General features: G+C 64.4%; 1 protein-coding gene across 1 annotated transcript in view; it reads right to left on the reverse strand.

Annotated features, from left to right (window-relative positions):
- Positions 1 to 1,247: 1,247 nt before the first annotated feature.
- MROH5 (maestro heat like repeat family member 5) overlaps positions 1,248 to 15,918 on the reverse strand; it is a 42,677-nt gene continuing 28,006 nt past the window's right edge. The window contains exons 20-31 of the mRNA XM_015590208.1: positions 12,988 to 13,147; positions 11,702 to 11,883; positions 9,204 to 9,341; positions 8,717 to 8,831; positions 7,853 to 7,996; positions 4,592 to 4,768; positions 3,881 to 4,036; positions 3,001 to 3,123; positions 2,771 to 2,873; positions 2,446 to 2,520; positions 2,048 to 2,124; positions 1,248 to 1,490 (exon numbers count right to left, since the gene is read on the reverse strand). Of these exons, the coding sequence (XP_015445694.1) occupies positions 1,248 to 1,490; positions 2,048 to 2,124; positions 2,446 to 2,520; positions 2,771 to 2,873; positions 3,001 to 3,123; positions 3,881 to 4,036; positions 4,592 to 4,768; positions 7,853 to 7,996; positions 8,717 to 8,831; positions 9,204 to 9,341; positions 11,702 to 11,883; positions 12,988 to 13,147 (1,693 nt within the window). The remainder of the gene's footprint in view (positions 1,491 to 2,047; positions 2,125 to 2,445; positions 2,521 to 2,770; positions 2,874 to 3,000; positions 3,124 to 3,880; positions 4,037 to 4,591; positions 4,769 to 7,852; positions 7,997 to 8,716; positions 8,832 to 9,203; positions 9,342 to 11,701; positions 11,884 to 12,987; positions 13,148 to 15,918) is intronic.

Consider the following 15,918-nt stretch of genomic DNA (forward strand, 5'->3'; position numbering starts at 1 on the left):
GGGCGACCTCGTGCCCAGGGTGCATGGTGAGGCCGTCGCAGACTCTTGTCCCCTGGGGGCAGGACCCCCAACCTGGGCTCATTCAGCTCTTGCTTAAAGGGCGGAGGCCCTGGGGTGGCTGGTGGGCTGTCCCTTGCTGGGGGCCTTGAGTGGGTCACCAGCAGAGACATGGGCCGGTCTCTGTCACTTGGCTTGCTGTGGCCGGCCTGGCAGTGAACTGTCACCACTGGTGGCCTTAATGAGGCGGCTCCTGGGAGCCCGGCCGCCCTCCCGGCAAGACTTGGGCCTCTCCCCACTGGCCAACTCAGGGCCCCCGAGTCTCAGGTTTCCTGAGGGTCTTGTCCAGTCACTGTCGGCTCCAAGAACCCACCCAGCTCCAAGCTTTGACTAAAGCAGACTTTCTGGAGGGAGAGTGAATGGGGCAGTGAGGAGGCGGCCTGGCTGCCCACTGCCCAGGGGCCACCAGGGGGCCGCTGACGGGTGAGACCAAGGACCCCCCTTTAAGGGGAGATGGCGCCCCCACCCAGACTACGACACCAGGCTGGACCGAGGGACTCTCCTCCTGAGCACCTTGGTCCCCAAGGAGCTCACCCCCGCCAGGAGCTCGAGCAGAGAGAGATGGGTAGGTGCCCATGGAGGTCCGTGGTTGGGATGGGGCGCTGTGAAGAGGCGGGGCCCCCCTCAGTCCCCCAGAGACGGATGGACAGGTGAGACGGGGGCCACGGGCCGGCCGGCGCTGGGCTCCTGGTGGAGGAGGGACCGTCGGCTCAGGCAGGTGGTGGTTTCCCGTTTCCCCGGACACGTCGGCGGACATAAGTGGACGGCGTGTGCTCCGTGAAGAGCGCTGTATTTTTCAACCCGCCATCCGAGTTTTGGGGCCTCCCTGTGCAGCCTCAGCCCTGCCCCAAGGGGCTCACAGTCTGTGGGCGGGGAGACAGGCCAGGAGTTTGTCTAGCAGGGGCTGATGAGGGGCTGGGGTGGGGGGCATGCCAGCTAGTCCTGAGGAGGCGGGCGAGGTGGGGGGTGCTCGGGGAAGCGGTGGCCTGGGTGGGGGTGTAGAGGGGTCGGTGTGGGCTGCGGGGAGAGAGGGCGGGAGCACGGGCTGCTGGAGGGGCAGCCGGCTGCTCGGGCCCTGGGAGGACAGCCTCGGGGCGAGGCAGGGCCCGCCAGCTGCTCGCTTCACTGTGGGAAAACCAAGGCTGAGGGGGAAGGACCGGCTGAAGGTCAGGTGGGTCTCCCAGTGGCCCCTAGGGAGTCGGGGACCCTGCCAGGAAGGACGTCCTCTGGACCTGGCCAGCCCTCCGAGGGGCCTCCAGAGGGTCCGACTGCATTTTACAGATGACACAGCTGAGGCTGCCCAGCTCTTCCAGGAGGGGCAGGCTGCTGGGGAGGTCTGGCTTGGCCCTGGCTGGTTCTGCTGCCACCCCAGGTGCCAGCCCTGACTGCACGCAGGAGGATGGGGGCCAGGGCGGAGGGAGACTTCGGGTCCCCTGGGTGGAGGGAGACCGGTTAAGGGGCCCCTTCCTCAGCGTCAGTCCCTCGGTGCCTACGGAGCTCTGAGCTGGAGGCCATGGGGACACCTTGGTGAATGTCTCCGTTCAGCTGTGAGCCCCAGGGCCAAGGCTGCCCCTGCGGTGCCCAGGACAGTGGCCGGCTGTGGCTTGGGCTCCGGTCAAGTGCAGTCGCCTGATCTCCACTAATGGAGGAGCTGTCATTTGCAGGGTCCTGCACAGACTTGACAGTTTGTGTCTGGGGGACCTGGCTTGCCCCGTCCCACACCCCAGGCCTGGCACTATCCCCTAGTCCTTCCTGCCAGGGTCTCCGGGGCTGGCCTTGGTTTCCTGGAGGCCCACAGGAGCGTGGGCAGGGAGCCAAAAGGTGTAAAGATTCTTTGTTGAATCTAGATCTTTCTTTCAAATGGAAAAATGTTATGCAACCGAGCTCTGTGCAGACGGGGCGGGGCGGAGCATGCGGTGGGCCCTGGGGAAGAGTTGGGGAGATGGCACTTGAGGGGGGATGGCGGGAGGCCACTTCGGTCTGCCACCACCTCCTGAAGGAAGGACAGCTGCCTGGTGGCGAACTCCCGCATGCCGGGCTCCGGGCCTTTTCTGAGATCTTCGAAAGCTCCAGGAGAGGAGGGGCCGGTCAGGGTGACCCTGCAGCCATCCGCGTGGAGCGGGGGCATGGGGGACACACTCCCTGGGGGTAGCCCCTCATTCCAGCCCCAGGTCGAGTGGGGGTGGCAGGACAGGCGGGCCCCACTTCCTGCGACTTCCGGGCCCAGGGGAAGGGGTGGGAAGGTGGGGGTGGCAGTGCTTCCTGTCCCCAAGCCGCCCACCCCCGGCCCCTCACGCCTGGGAGCCCTCCCAGAGCCGGACTTAATTAAGCTCCAGGCAGAGTGGGTGAGCCCCCTCACAGGGGGTGGGGTGGGGGTGAGCTGCTTACTTCTCAACAGCAGCTTTGTGTCCGAGTCATTTAGTGTCTGGGACGCGGCCCGGGTGTGGTAGCAGAGGGTGTAACCTGTGCGACAGACGGAGGGGCACGCTGGCCACGGGACAGGGCCTGTCTCCTTCTCGGGGCTCAGACCCACTGTGCTCCTCCAAGGACCCCTCACCCATCACTTTTCTTCTCTTGCAAGTGGGCCCCGAGCTCCAGATGCAGCGGTGTGGCAGGTGCCAGGTGGGTGGGCCAGGGCCAGGGAGGGTCAGGGTGCTCGGGGGCAGGCCCGGGGGGTTCCCAAGTCCCACCATCCCCAGTCACCCCCGGTCACCTATGAAGAGTGCTGCCCAGGTCTTGATGTGGTGGTGGCAGCTGTGCAGGCAGCTGAGGGCCTGTGCGAAGTGGATGCTGAACTCCTCCTGGCTGCTGGACATCTGGCCGGAGGACAGCATGCCTGTCACACGCTGCGGCCAGGGGGACGGGCCCTGCAGAGGCCGTGGACCGGCTCCTGCCTCGCCTTCCCAGCTGCAGCCCAGTGTCCCCTGGCCCCAGGCCCCTCACCAGGCAGGCCCAGAGGAAGTGGCGGGCGCTGAGGCCCCGCTCCCACGCCAGCGAGCAGAAGAGGGTGTGTCGCAGCCGCCATCGGAGCAGCTCCGCGCAGCGGTAGTAGGCGAACTTGGCCTGCTGTGGGGACAGCGTGGGGGGGCGCTGCTGAGCGGGAGGCCCCAGGCCGGCTTCGGGAAGGGTCTGATTGGCGTGGCCTGTCCCTCCCGGGCTCCCCAGCTCCTTCCCATCTGCCCGACTCTCCTGGCTGCACTGCGACCCCCCGTGACTCCTGCTCTTTGGCTCCCTGGGGAAGCCCCTGGGGAAGCCCCTGGGGAAGCCCCGTGCTCCGTGCAGCACCACAGCCCGGCTGGACTGCAGGCGGCTCTCCGTTTGTCTTGGAACTGGCCTCTTATTGTCCATTTCCCCAGTGGCCGGGAACCCTGGGAAGGCCGAGCTGTGTCTTAATGGTCTGGGAGTGGCACATGGGCTGGCACACAGTAGGGCTGGCACACAGTAGGGCTGGCACACAGTAGGGCTTGATCCACATTCCAACAGATTTAACAAACAACCTGAGCCTCCAACAGATGTTAGGCGCTGGGGACACCGCAGTGAGCAGAACAGGCTGGGTCCTGCCCGCACAGATGGCACAGCTGCACATCTGCCCGTGCGTGCACACGGGGCGGGCCGAAGATCGTGTGCTCGTGCGTGTGTGCGCGTGTGTGGGTATGACGCGGAGAGGCAGGCAGACTGTGAGGACGGAAGCCTACATAGGAGCCAAACCTGCTACCCCGGGGGTAGCCCTGCTGCTGCCGCAGACCCCCCCGCAGCCTGCCCACCCTGGCCGCCTGCGGGTCCCCGGCCCCAGCAAGGCAAGGGCCCAACAGCAGGCACTGACCGTGACGACGGCCGGACAGCGGTCCTTCAGGTGCAGGAGCAGCGGCACCATGCTCTGCTGCACCTGCGTCTTCAGGCTCCTCGGCTCCCTGCCGGCCATCGCTGCCACCAGGTCCCCAAATAGTGCCATGGCCGCCACCCGGATCCCGTCTCTCTCCTGCAAAGCAGAAGCTCAGAGCCACAGCCCAACCTGCCCAGGGGTCCCCACTCCACCCGACCTGGGACCCCATGCCCCATGTGGGGATGGGCTCCGCTCCCTCAGCCGGACGCTTTCTCCCTGGCTCGGGCTCCCAGGGCAGGGCTGTGTTACCCACTTCGGACAGGGCACCTGGGGCGGGTCCCAGTCACCCTCAAGGACCTAAATCATTGCTCTCTCACACCGACGGGCCAAGTGTCACATGCGTAGCTGGGGGCAGGACTTGTCCCCTGGTTTTCCAGCGAGGGAGAAACAGTCCCCGTGAGCTCTCAGACCCGGCGGGAAGGTGAGGACCCGCTGGGCTGGACACAGCGCTGCGACTGCCTCAGCCACGCGGCGGGCGGCTGAGTGCTACCTGGCAGCCTCTCGGGGGCCAGTCTACTCGCGCGGGGCACACTCGGGCAGCTCCCCTGGGCCTCCGCCTCCCCGCCTCGCAGGTCCTCCCTGTCTTTGAGGGGGGTGGTCCAGGTGGGGCTCGAGGAGGGCGTGCCCCACCCCAGCCCGGGGCACACTCACGTCCTCAAAGAAGGAGCGGGAGTTGATGGCGATGCTGAGGCTCTGGGCGCCCACACCGTGCACGCCCAGGCGGTGCAGCGTGTCCGACACGGTGCCCATGAGGCGCACCACCACCGGCTCGCTGCTCCGGAAGAAGCCGTCCAGGAAAGGGGGCAGTTGTCGGCACAGCAGGCTTCCCTGGGGGCAGTGGCCGCAGTGGGACAGGGCGCGGGGACCGGCTGCCCTGTCCCTCCTAGACCCCCATCCGCCTGGGCACCTGCACGGCCCCTACCCGCTGGGGCCCCCCCCAGGCTGCGTGCTCTGGACTGCGCTCTCCCCTCTGAGCCCCGGGCTCCCCGGGCTTCAGGCAGTATTAACCCCACGCCAGCAGGTTCCCCGGTCCCTCCTTCTCCTGTCCCCGTGCCGGCCCGGAGGCCCCTCGCCAAGTCCCGGGGACCACCACTCTCCTCCTCCACTCTGCCCCGCTGCCCCCCGTTTCCTGGCCTCTCCACGGGTCAGAGGAGGCTGGCGGGGCTGGACAACACAAGCTGGTCAGCTGCACATACTCGGGTCACCAGCTTCCCACGTCGCCGGGAGTTCCGTGTGCCAGTGGTGGCTCCAGCCCTCCTAGGTCGCAGTGACCCGTGTCCATTTTTACAGCACTTTAAAACCTGAATCTGTTCGGGGCCAATGTTGTCTGTTCCACGTGTGTGTAGTGGGTTCATGAACCGTCGGGAGGCAGCGTGTTGGCGGATGGATGCTTCCTGCCATCTGGGCCCTTGTCAACGACTTGCGTGCAAAGCAGTGACGTCGTACAATGTTCAACAACTTTCAGGCGACTTCGTTGGCGTCCTACGCTGGCTCCGGTTGGTTTTACAGCATTGAATTCTTTTCCAGCCAGTGCATCATTTAACAGCAACACACACCTTCTGAGCACCTACTGGGTGCGGCCAGCCCTGGACGCGGCCCCAGAATGGAATTCTAACGGGAAGGACCAGAAAATAAACAGCGCACACAACACGGAGCGTGTCGGAGGTGCGGAGTGACGGAAGGTTAAGCCGGGGCGGCGGGCTGGCCGCAGGTGGCCCGGGTGGTTGTTGAAAAGCCTTAAGTAAGTAAGATCAGAAGTAGTGTCACCGAGGAGGTGACAGCTGAGCGAATTCTTACAAAGACACGCTGGAAGCGTTCCAGCGGAGGGAGCGGTGTGCACAAAGGCCCCGGGCAGGAGGGCGCCTGCCCTGTTTGTGGGCAGAGGAGACGGATCACGGGAGCCCGCTGGCTCGGAGTGAGGACCGTTGTCAAGGAGAAAGGGACCAGGGCAGGGTTGCGACGAGTGGCCTTGCAGGAGGAACGCTGGCGGCTTCAGTGGGGGCAGCAGAGGAGTGGGAGGAGGGGTTGGCTGCTGGCTGCACGGTGGGATTTTGGTGCCTGGACAGCCCCGAGGTTTGAGGCTGGAGTGGCTAGATGGGTGGCGTCCCCATCGAGACGTGCGGGGACTGCAGGAGAAGCCGTACAGCAGTTAGAGTCAAGGCAGGAGCACAGGTCCGGGGCGGGGATGGAGCGGTGGGCGCAACTGGCCAGCGGTCGGCTTCAGAGGGGGAGACCAGCTCGGGAGCGAGTGTGGACAGAGGACAGGAGGGAGCGCGTCCCGGGTCCCGGGGGAGACTCAGCGCTCGCGGCCAGGAGCGGGGAGACCAGCGCAGGCGAGCAAGCACCATCGCCGTGCGGGAGGAAAATGGGGCGGGGTGTCCTGGGCCCGTGGACAGGGAGGTCACCCAGGCACGTGTGCCGAGCGGTCCAGTGAGATGGGCACTGGGTGACGATGGGGGAGGTTACAGGCGACCAGGACGACAGTGGCTTCAGGCTGGTGGGGGGGGGCTGCCAGCTGGGGCGCCGTGCGCCTCGCTCGATGGCTGCGTCAGCCTTGCTCTTGGTCGAGTGTGTCGGTCACACGCGTGCATCACGCTGACAGCGTCTTCATGAAGCACGATGCGCTTTCCAGCACCATTCCCGGAAACAGTGTCCGGGCCGTCAACGTGCTTGTCGCTTGACAGTGGGGAGCAGAGACTATGGACTGGCTGTGCGGACCCCTCCCTCAGGGGCAGCACCGGCCCCTGGACAGCACCCCGCTTCCTCAGCAGGACGACCCCTCCTGTAGCCAGGTGCAGGGGGCCCAGAAAGAGATGCATCTCCCAGCCTCCGTGCACACAGGCGTGACCCCTTGGCCAATGGGACTGGAGCAGAAGCCAGCACAGGCTGTGGGGTGCGCCCAGGCCCTTCCGGCAGGCGAGGGCGGCACCCAGGGTGGGCGAAATGGAGGAGGGGGAGCCTGTCCCCCGTGACTGCCGGGCGGGACGGCCCGTGGTGGGAGAGGAGCTCGCTTCTGTCCCGTTTAGGCTGCGGTGATTAGCTTGGGTCTTCTGCGCGTAGCTACGCTCTGGCCTGCGAACACACGTGCCCCGGCCAGTGCGATTCGTTTGATGGTGGACGCAGGCGGCTGGGAGCTGCAGACCAGTGAGGGGAGACATCCAGGGGGCCGTGTGTTCGTGCGTCCTGGCAGAGGGTGCCTCTCTGTGTCTGGGCGGTGACGGTGGACCCTCCCTCAGCCCGGTGGCCTGCCGAGGCTGCAGGCCCACAGCCCACTTGGGAGCCGACCCCTTCCCCAGCCTACCACATGAGGCGGGAACTAGCATTCCCCCCACCCATTTCACAGGTATGGACACTGAGGCCGGAGAGCTGGTGGGTGCTGCAGAGTGGACTGGATGGGGTGGCCTGCAGGTGCAGCACCTGGGCAGTGAGCCGTCCCGCAGACCCTGGGACCCGCCACGGGGCTGACGGCAGTTCCAGGGCCCGAGGGGCCCGCCGCCTCCCCTGCTGCTGCCCCCAGCTGTGGCCTGTGGGCTGTGGGCTGTCACGGCACCGGGTGCACTCGGAAGGGAATGGAGATGAGGGGCCAGCAGCGGTCAGCGGACCCTTCCCTATGATTCTTGGGGGAGGTGTCCTCTGTGGGCCAGCTGTGGGGTGCCGCCCAGCGGGCTCCTCCTAGGCACCCGGTGGTCTGCACCCACATCTGTCCCTTTCTGGGGCACGGAGGAGATGGCGGCAGAGGTCGTCACCTGTCCCGCAGCCCTGTCGAGAGGTTGCCCAGCCCCATTCTACAGATAGGAAACTGAGGCCCAGAGAGTGTGTGTCCCCAGCCACAGGGCTGGAAGGGACAGAGTGGGCCTCGTCTGCACCGCGAGCCCCAGCCATTTGTGCGCCTGCCGTGGGGCCCCCCCTTACCTTCTCCGGGTGGAAGAGGATGTTCCCCAGGCCCTGTAGGCCCAGCACTCGGACCTCGGGGCTGCGGTCCCTCAGGCTCCGCGCCAGCACGGTCAGGGCGGCCTGCTCTGGGAGCACGCCCAGGAGGTCGGGGCTGTAGAGGAACTGGGTGACCCCAGGGGCAGGCAGGTCAGCCTGGCACCCTCTCGCAGGAGCGGGGCTGGCAGGAGTTCTGGGGTGGGGGGTGGTTGGCCAGCACCCTCTGGGTATCTTAGTATTGGAAACCCACCTCCAAGCTGGTTTGACCCTTCAGTGTACGGCTGGGGAAACCGAGGCTCAGAGGTGGAAAGGGTCTTGCCTGAGACTACACAGCAAGGCTGGGGCCAAAGTCCATCATCGGCCTGGCTCTTGGGGCCCCTTGGGACAGAGGCCCGTGGTGGGTGGCCCAGACCTTCCTGCTGGTGGCCTGGGGGCGGCACCAGGCTTGGGTCTGGGTTTGTCCCTATGATGTTCATTATGGAAATGACACAGGTCCCCGACCCCTGCCCCATGCACATGGCGGCAAGGCCCGCCTGCTCCTGCCTGCTCCTGCCACGGCCTTCCAGCCTCACGGTCAGGGGTGGGAGGGAGGAAGGGCTGAGATGCAGCCAGGGGAGCCTGACCTACAGCCAGCATCCTTAGTCCCGCAGGCCACGGGCCGGCAGGGAGGGGCTGTGGGGGCCGAGAGGTGGGAGACCCAGCCAGGAGCCCTGGGGTGGGGAGGAGGGGTGGAGGGGTCAGGCTGAGATCCTGGTGTGGGTGGGTCCTGATGGGGCGCTGAGGCAGCTGGAGAAGGGGTTCAGGTGGGCTCCGAGGGGCCCCCTGCCCTGCCCCACCCCGCCCTACCTCGTTGAGGATGAGCATGGCCACCTTCCTCGCTCGCACCTCCTGGCTCTGCAGGGCGGGCAGCAGCTGGCGGGTCACTGCCTCGATCTGCCGACAGCGGTTATGCACCATGGCCCTGGGGCGCGGGGCCAAGGGCGGGTCAGGGCCCGGCTGGCAGGAAAGCCCTGTGCCCGCCCTCCAGGCACCACCCACCCTGCTGGGACTAGGTGGCTGGAGGCATCACCAAGTGCGCGTGGCACCATCTCTTAGAGCAAGGTCTCGCTCCCTCTGCACCCACTGGGTGCCAGGCCTGGGGCGCACACGGGAGACAGAAGAGCAGGCACAGCCCTTGTCCTCTAGGTGGCCTCGGGCTGGTAGAGCCTGGGGGAGACACCTGCATCCCTGTCCCTGTGACTCAGGGTAGCCCATACACCCAGCCTCTGGAGCAAGCCCCGCCCCTGCCTGGCCCCGCCCCTCCCGGTCCCGCCCCTGCCTGGCCCCGCCCTACCTGGCGAGGAGGCCCACGCCCTGCGGGTAGGTGTGGATGGTGGTGAAGAGGTCCCAGGAGCCCCGCAGCTCCAGGTGAGCAAAGTCCTGCCAGTGCCCCGTGGTGGACAGCAGGCTCTTCAGTGCCTCCAGGGACGTGCTGTCGAGGAGCAGAGCAGGTCGGGGGCCAGTCCTGGCCCCGGGAGGGTGCCCTGCCACCCAGGTCAGTCCCTTCCTTGTAACAGAAACGGTTGCGTTTCCCGAGTCACGGTGTGGACAGGGTCCTGGCTGAGCCTCGTGGGACAGTGTCCTTTAAATGTCGGGTAAGAGTACAGAGCAGGCAGGACGAGGGGTAAGAGGCGGCGAGCGGGGTGTGGCTGGCATCACGGGAGCCCGGAGAAGGGTCCCTCTGCGGCATCTGACAGCCCTCCGCCCTCAGAGGTCACGGAGAAGCCCGGCCCCACCGCCACGCGCTGTGCCAGAGAGAGTGCCCGCGTCACGCGTGGCGGCTCGGTCAGGTGCCCCTCCAGGAGACTCCCCTGCGGTGGCCCAGAGACCCTCTACTGCCACACCCCCGGGAGAGGACGAAGCAGCCCGGGCAGGTTATGTGTCCTGTCGTCGTCCCACGGCCTGGCCTGGGACGGCCGAAGTGGAGTGGAACCCGAACCCCCCGCACCCCATGTCGTGGCCACAGGCCGGGGGCTGCCAAAGGCCCTGTAGGAAGACACGGGCGGAGGGCCCAGGAATGCAGGCCCGGGAAGAGCAGGGCTAGCCCCTCTCTGTGCCCTCCCCACCCCTGCACTGCCCGGAAGGAGGCTGTCAGCGCTGACCGGGCACGTTCTGAGATTTGCAAAACCAAGTGTCAAAGGATGGAACGCCACACCGTGAACGTCCCCAGTGGTGCCAACTCAAGTGCCAGCTGGTCTGTCATCTCGCCCCAAGCCATGCCACTAAAACGAGCAGCCTTTCCCAGGTCACTGGTCTCAGCCACAGTGATGACGGTTCCAGGAGAAGGGGACTCTGGGGCAGAGAGGCATTTTGTTCCGTAATGATGCCGGGGAGCTCCTGGTTCCACAATCGCCTGTCCTGCAGCCACACCGGAGCTTCCAGAAAGACAGCGTCCGGCTGACTGGGGCATTCTCAGGACTGTGGTGCGGGGTGGGTGGGAGTGGGGGGCGTGGGGCGGCCTGCCTGCATCAGGTGGCAGAAGCAGAGGGACCGTGGCATCTATTTCTTACCCTCCTCCGTTCTGGGAGGAGGACGTTTTATTAGCTTATTAGGGAAGATTCATGCATTTTGCACGGTTGATTTGAATAAAAACGAAACTTTATGCACATTCGAATTCGGAAATAATATGAAAAGCGACATTTCTTTTCGGTGGCGCGCCTTGGGGAAAGCTGTTAAAACTGACAAATTGCGTGAAGCACATCATAATACAAACAAATGGAAGGAGCTAGGCCCCCGCGGTCTGCAAGACCCGCTCACTGGATTTCTCAAGACAGGCCTGGTGCAGAGCGAAGACGGGGCTGCCAGCCTGAACCGCCACCGTCGGCGGTGGTACGTGACCCTCCCACGCAGGTCTCGTCCATGCCGTCACACGGGCGGAGGCCGGCGACCGCCCATGACATCAGCACAAAAATGTACTGGGGTCCAGTGGAGTGCGCGGGAGACCGGAAAGGCATCTGCCTCAGGGGCTTGGCAGTGGCCAGGTGGATGCCCCTGCTGTGCCCAGCGACACACGGACGTCCCGTGGGGCCCAGGCGAAGCCTCTGGCTTCGTGGAGGACACATCCATCTCAGAGCCCCCGTAAGGGCTGCCCTCAGGGAAGGCGTGGCACACGGGGCAGGAGCTGTCCCATGGCGTCCCCGTGTGCCGGTCGAGTCTCTGCTGCCCAGCGCCTTTGGGACACGCACCTGCTCTCAGTGCTTTTCGCTGCCGCGCTGGCCACAGATAGGGTTTGGGGGGTTGACTCGAGTCCCCCAAAAAGCTATGTCGAAGGCCTGACCCTCGTCCCTGGGAAGGCAGCATCACGTGCCCTAATCCCCGGTCTCTGGGGATGGGGTGTCATTGGGAAATAGGGTCTTTGGAGAGGGAATCTAGTTAGGGCGAGGCCACTGGGGGGGCCTAAACCCTCGTGGTGTCATTGTAAGAAGAGGGACGCTGACGTGAGGACACACAGGGAGAAGGCCACGTGGCCACGGAGGCAGAGGCTGGACTGATGCACGTACAAGCTGGGGAACACCGGGGATGGCCGGGAGCCGTGGCCACGGAGGCAGAGGCTGGACTGATGCGTGTACAAGCTGGGGAACACCGGGGATGGCCGGGAGCCCCCAGAAGCTGGAGGGGGCAGGCAGGGTCCACCCCCACGGGTTGCACGGGGAGCACGGCCCTGAGGCCACCTTGACCTGGGACTCCTCGTCTCTGGAACTGTGAGAGCGTAAGTGTGCGTTGCCTTAAGCTGCTGGAGAGTGGTGCTTAGTTACTCAGCCCTAGGAAGCGGCTTCCAGGGTGCGGCCTTACCTCTGGGGGCTGGGCGCGGCCGCCCCCTGGGCCTCCTGGCCCACCCGGGGACCCGCGGGCAGGTTCAGCTCCAGGACGTAGAGGATCTGGGTGAGGAGGGCCAGCAGCAGCTGGGGGTAGGCCTCCTGCACGGCCTCCTTGAACTCTCGGGCGAACTGCAGCTCGTGCAGCGTGTTCATGGCCTGTTGGGGTGGCAGGGGATGCTGAGGCCCTCGAGCCCTGCAGCCTGGGGGCCAGGCCCACTGACCAGCCGTCCAGCAAAGCCTGTGTCGGCCGCGCCTCCCCCTCCCTGCTCACAGCCTCCGGGACCAGGGCCAAGTCCCGGAGACGCCCCTCCCTCCCCCGGGCCTGGCTCTGTCCATTCACACTGGTACTTGCATCCGAGGCCTGAAGGGGTATTCGGTCACAAAGTCCTCAGGGTGGGGGACAGCACTGGGCAGTGACGAGAAGGGGAAGGCGGGGACTTGGGCACGGCAGGTCACGGGGTAGGCCACCCTGCTGACCCCACGTTGCTGGCACGGGGGCTGGCATCAGCCCCGGGCTGGGGGTATCAGCAAGAAGGGCCGACGGAGGCCAGGTCTGGGCGCGGGGCGGGACTTTCCTCTGCCACCGTGTTCGGCTGTCCCACACCTCCGCGGCAGGCAGCCGCGTGCCTAGGGGCCTCCTGGAGAGGGGGCTCTCAGCCTGGAGAAAACTATGACTGGGAACAGCTGCCACCCCTCCGAGTCGGCCGAGGGAGCCCGAGAGAGACAGCTGTGGCTGTGTTAGGGGCGAGGCCTGGGCTTGTGGGGGAAGTGGGGGCAGGTAGGCTCCCACGGGGGGGCGGTGGCTGCGGGAGGCAGCCCCCAGGGCTCCAGCAGGACCTGTACCCCCAGAACCCCGTGCAGGGCATTCTCTCCCCACCCTTGCTCTTGGCCTGGACCGGACCCGAAGTCCTCCTGCTCCAAGGCCGCCCACACTGCCGTCCTGAGTCCCAGGTCCATACCACCTGCCCGAGTGCCCTGCCCAGCCCTGTGGGACCACCACTGTCCCGCTTCACAGAGGGGAACCAGGCTCTGGCGTGGTCCAGCGCCCTTGGCCAGGAAGTGGGAGCTGGGGCCCGTGTGGTCAGCCCCTAGCTGGGTGGCCTCTGAGGACTCCTCCTCCAGGCTGGGCTGGTCTCCCCCCTCCCCAGGGCCTGGCACACAATGGGCACCCAGACACCACTGGCATCTGAATGCCCACGTGAAGTGGCTTCGGACCAGTGGCAGCGGGGAAGGGCATCTGGGGAGGCGGCAGAGACTCACGGCCAGTGAACGCAGGTAGGTCTTCTCCTTGGGCTGGGGGCTGCTGTCGCTAGCGCCGATGGGCAGAGGCCGCTCCTGCAGCCAGGCCAAGAGCATCGCCAGCACCAGGCGGCTCACAGGCTGCTCGGCCCCCAGGGCCCTCCACAGCTGGGAGGCATGGCTGTGGGCAGAGAGGGGCTGTGAGGGCTCAGCCACACCAGTGCCCCACTGTGACCAGGGCCCAGGGAGGGGCCAGGCTGGGTCCCGAGCCAGAACTGGGCAGGGCGGGAGGCTGAGGGGTGGATCAGGGCAACCGCGGGTGGGGACACAAGGGGCGGGTGGCACAGCAGTGTACGTGGCTGGGGGGAGACAGGAGACCGGGCCAGCTGCCCGACCCCTGTTCCTGCATCTCTCCTTTTAGGCCCTTCTCACCCAACTGCAGACTCCAACTTGGTCACCTTCAGTGGCTCCCAGGTACTGGCGGGACATGCCCAGTGGGCATTCAAAGCCGTCAGCCTCTGACCCCTGCCCTCTGACCTCTAGCCCCTGCCCGCCTCTCTCCTCTCCTTCCTCTGGGCCTTCGCATATGCGATCACTCCTTGTGCTTGTAGTATTCTTACTTGCGGCCTACTCCCACTGAGCCCCTTCCTCCTGGAAGCCCGCCAGGGCTACTGTTTCCCAGGCTTGGGTTGATGAGGTCCAGCCCCGCTGAGCCCAGCCCGAGTCAAGTCAGGGCCCATCCCTGGGGTGTGCAGAGCTTTGCAGTGTCTTTGTGGCCATTTTGCAGATGGAAAGACAGGACCGGAGAGAGAGAGAGAGGGTGTGCCCTGATCGGAGCTCTGCCTCTAACTGGGGAGCTGGCACTGGACCAGCCTGCCTGGGCCTATGGCCTTTCCGCCTGTTCCAAGAGCATGGCCCTGTGGGAACTGGGCGGGCAGGGGGCGCTGCTCCCCAAGATGCAGGCGACTCTGGCAGCCCTCTGCTTTCTATGCTAGGTTGTCTTCGGACCTGAGTGCGGGTGGCACGGGCTGGAGGGACAGGAGGTTCACTAGAATGATGGTAGGGGCTAGGGGGCCATAGCTGGGGGACTGGATGAGCCCCTGGCTTTAAGACAGATCCAAGGGGTCTGCCCCTGAGCCTTGGGGAAGCCCCATCCGACCCCGGACTGGGTGGGCACACAGCTCAGAGGACTCTGGGACTCTCCCAAGCGTGGGCACTGCCCACATGAAAGAACGGGGCCTTCGGAGTCGGAACGGGGCCTCTGCCCCCTGCTGGCTGTGTGATCTCAGGCAAGTCGCTTCGCCTCTCTGGGGGCAAAGCCTGCCTCGAGATGCCTCAGTGAGATGATTCTCCAGGACCAAGGGTGCCCAGAGGGCCAACGTTTCTATTTTGCTCCCTGTGGGCATCTGTTACTCAGCCGACATGTTATGTGCTGAGAACTATCACATGCAGGCCCCCTTCCAGAGGACCCGGAATGACAGAGCCAGTGACCAGGTGGGAATGACCCCTGAAGGTTTGACACGTGTGGCAAACAGCGGTGTGTGCATAAGTCGGGGAGGGGAGGAGCCAGCAGGAGGGTGTATCAGGGTGTCATCGATGTTAAGTAGGGCAGTCGGGGAAGCTTTCACTAAGAAAGGGACATGGGCACAGACCTGAGGGGACAGCCTTCCTCCAAGTATACGTGACATGCTAGGATGGAACCTAAACACAGAATGAGAGGGGAAGAGGCCAGATAACGAAGGAAAGCTGGAAGGGTCCGGACCGCACAGTTCCGTGCACGCCGCAGTACTTAGGACGCAGCACATTATTCCATCTTCTCCTAAAAAAGGACACTTAGCCAAGATGGGAGCGAAGGCCCATCGTAGAGCTGCGCCCCCGAGGCTGCCTGTACACGGTCAACGCGATAAAACGGAACGAGACAAACGCTCGCTGTGCAGAAAGAAACAGCCGGGAAAGCTGCATGACTCAGCTGCGCACTGGTGGAAGGAGACAGCTCTCCTGTGGTTTGGAAACACAAAATCTGTTTTGGGGTCTGATTCACACCACCCGTGTGGCCCCAAGGAGCTCGAGCAGAGAGTTTAAGTCTGAAATGTTCTCAGGCTGATAAGTGCTCCCAGGTGACCGAGAAGCTCCATAAATCTAGGTGTGAGGCGCCATCAATGTCACATGCAGTCCGTTTCCAGAGACGCCGAGATGTGAAAAATGTGCTTCTCCCAGAGCCGAGGAAATCAGATATAAATCCCAACGCAGATAAAACTCGAGGATAGACTTCTGGGCCGCTGAAGACCATCGCACGTGGCTGGGTCCTCACTTCTTGAAATCTCTTTGAAAAACAACACGGAGCAAAAAAAAAAAAAAAAAAAGAAGAAGTAAAACGACACAAAAACTGTGACCTCAGAGAGCACTCGACCTTCGACATTACCACGGGCGAACAGGAAAAATGCCAAGCCCAGCCCGCCACCTCCGACACGCCCGCCCATGCCTGCGCCGCCACGAGGCGGTGGCTGGTAATAACAGGAAAGAGACTGAACAGCTCGTTCGACTTGAAAGGCAGCCTTTAAGAGGTACAGATTTGGGAAGAAAAAAACGGGGAAAGAGAGAAAGGAGCACGCTTTCGGAAATTAACTGGTGAAGGAGAGAGACACAAAAGGGAGTAAGTTATGGCCCAAGAGAGAAAGGAGAATCCAGAATCCTGGAGGACACATGGCCCTCTCACCTACCGCCAAACCACAACATCTACTGAGTTCTCTGGACTTCGCTATGCCGACAGAAGAGGGTGCCATTGACCTTGAAATCCTATTAAACATTCCAGCAGTGTTTTACACGAACAGGGACACAATTAACAGAGTAATTGCAAAAAAAAAAAATCAGAAGACAAAATCAACACCCCTCCAATGAGGGAACTCTCCCCTGAGAAACAATCGTGATGCCGAAAAGGTGTAAGATAACATT

The sequence above is a fragment of the Pteropus alecto genome, unplaced genomic scaffold (assembly GCF_000325575.1).
Source record: "Pteropus alecto unplaced genomic scaffold, ASM32557v1 scaffold105, whole genome shotgun sequence".
Taxonomy (NCBI): Eukaryota; Metazoa; Chordata; class Mammalia; order Chiroptera; family Pteropodidae; genus Pteropus; species Pteropus alecto.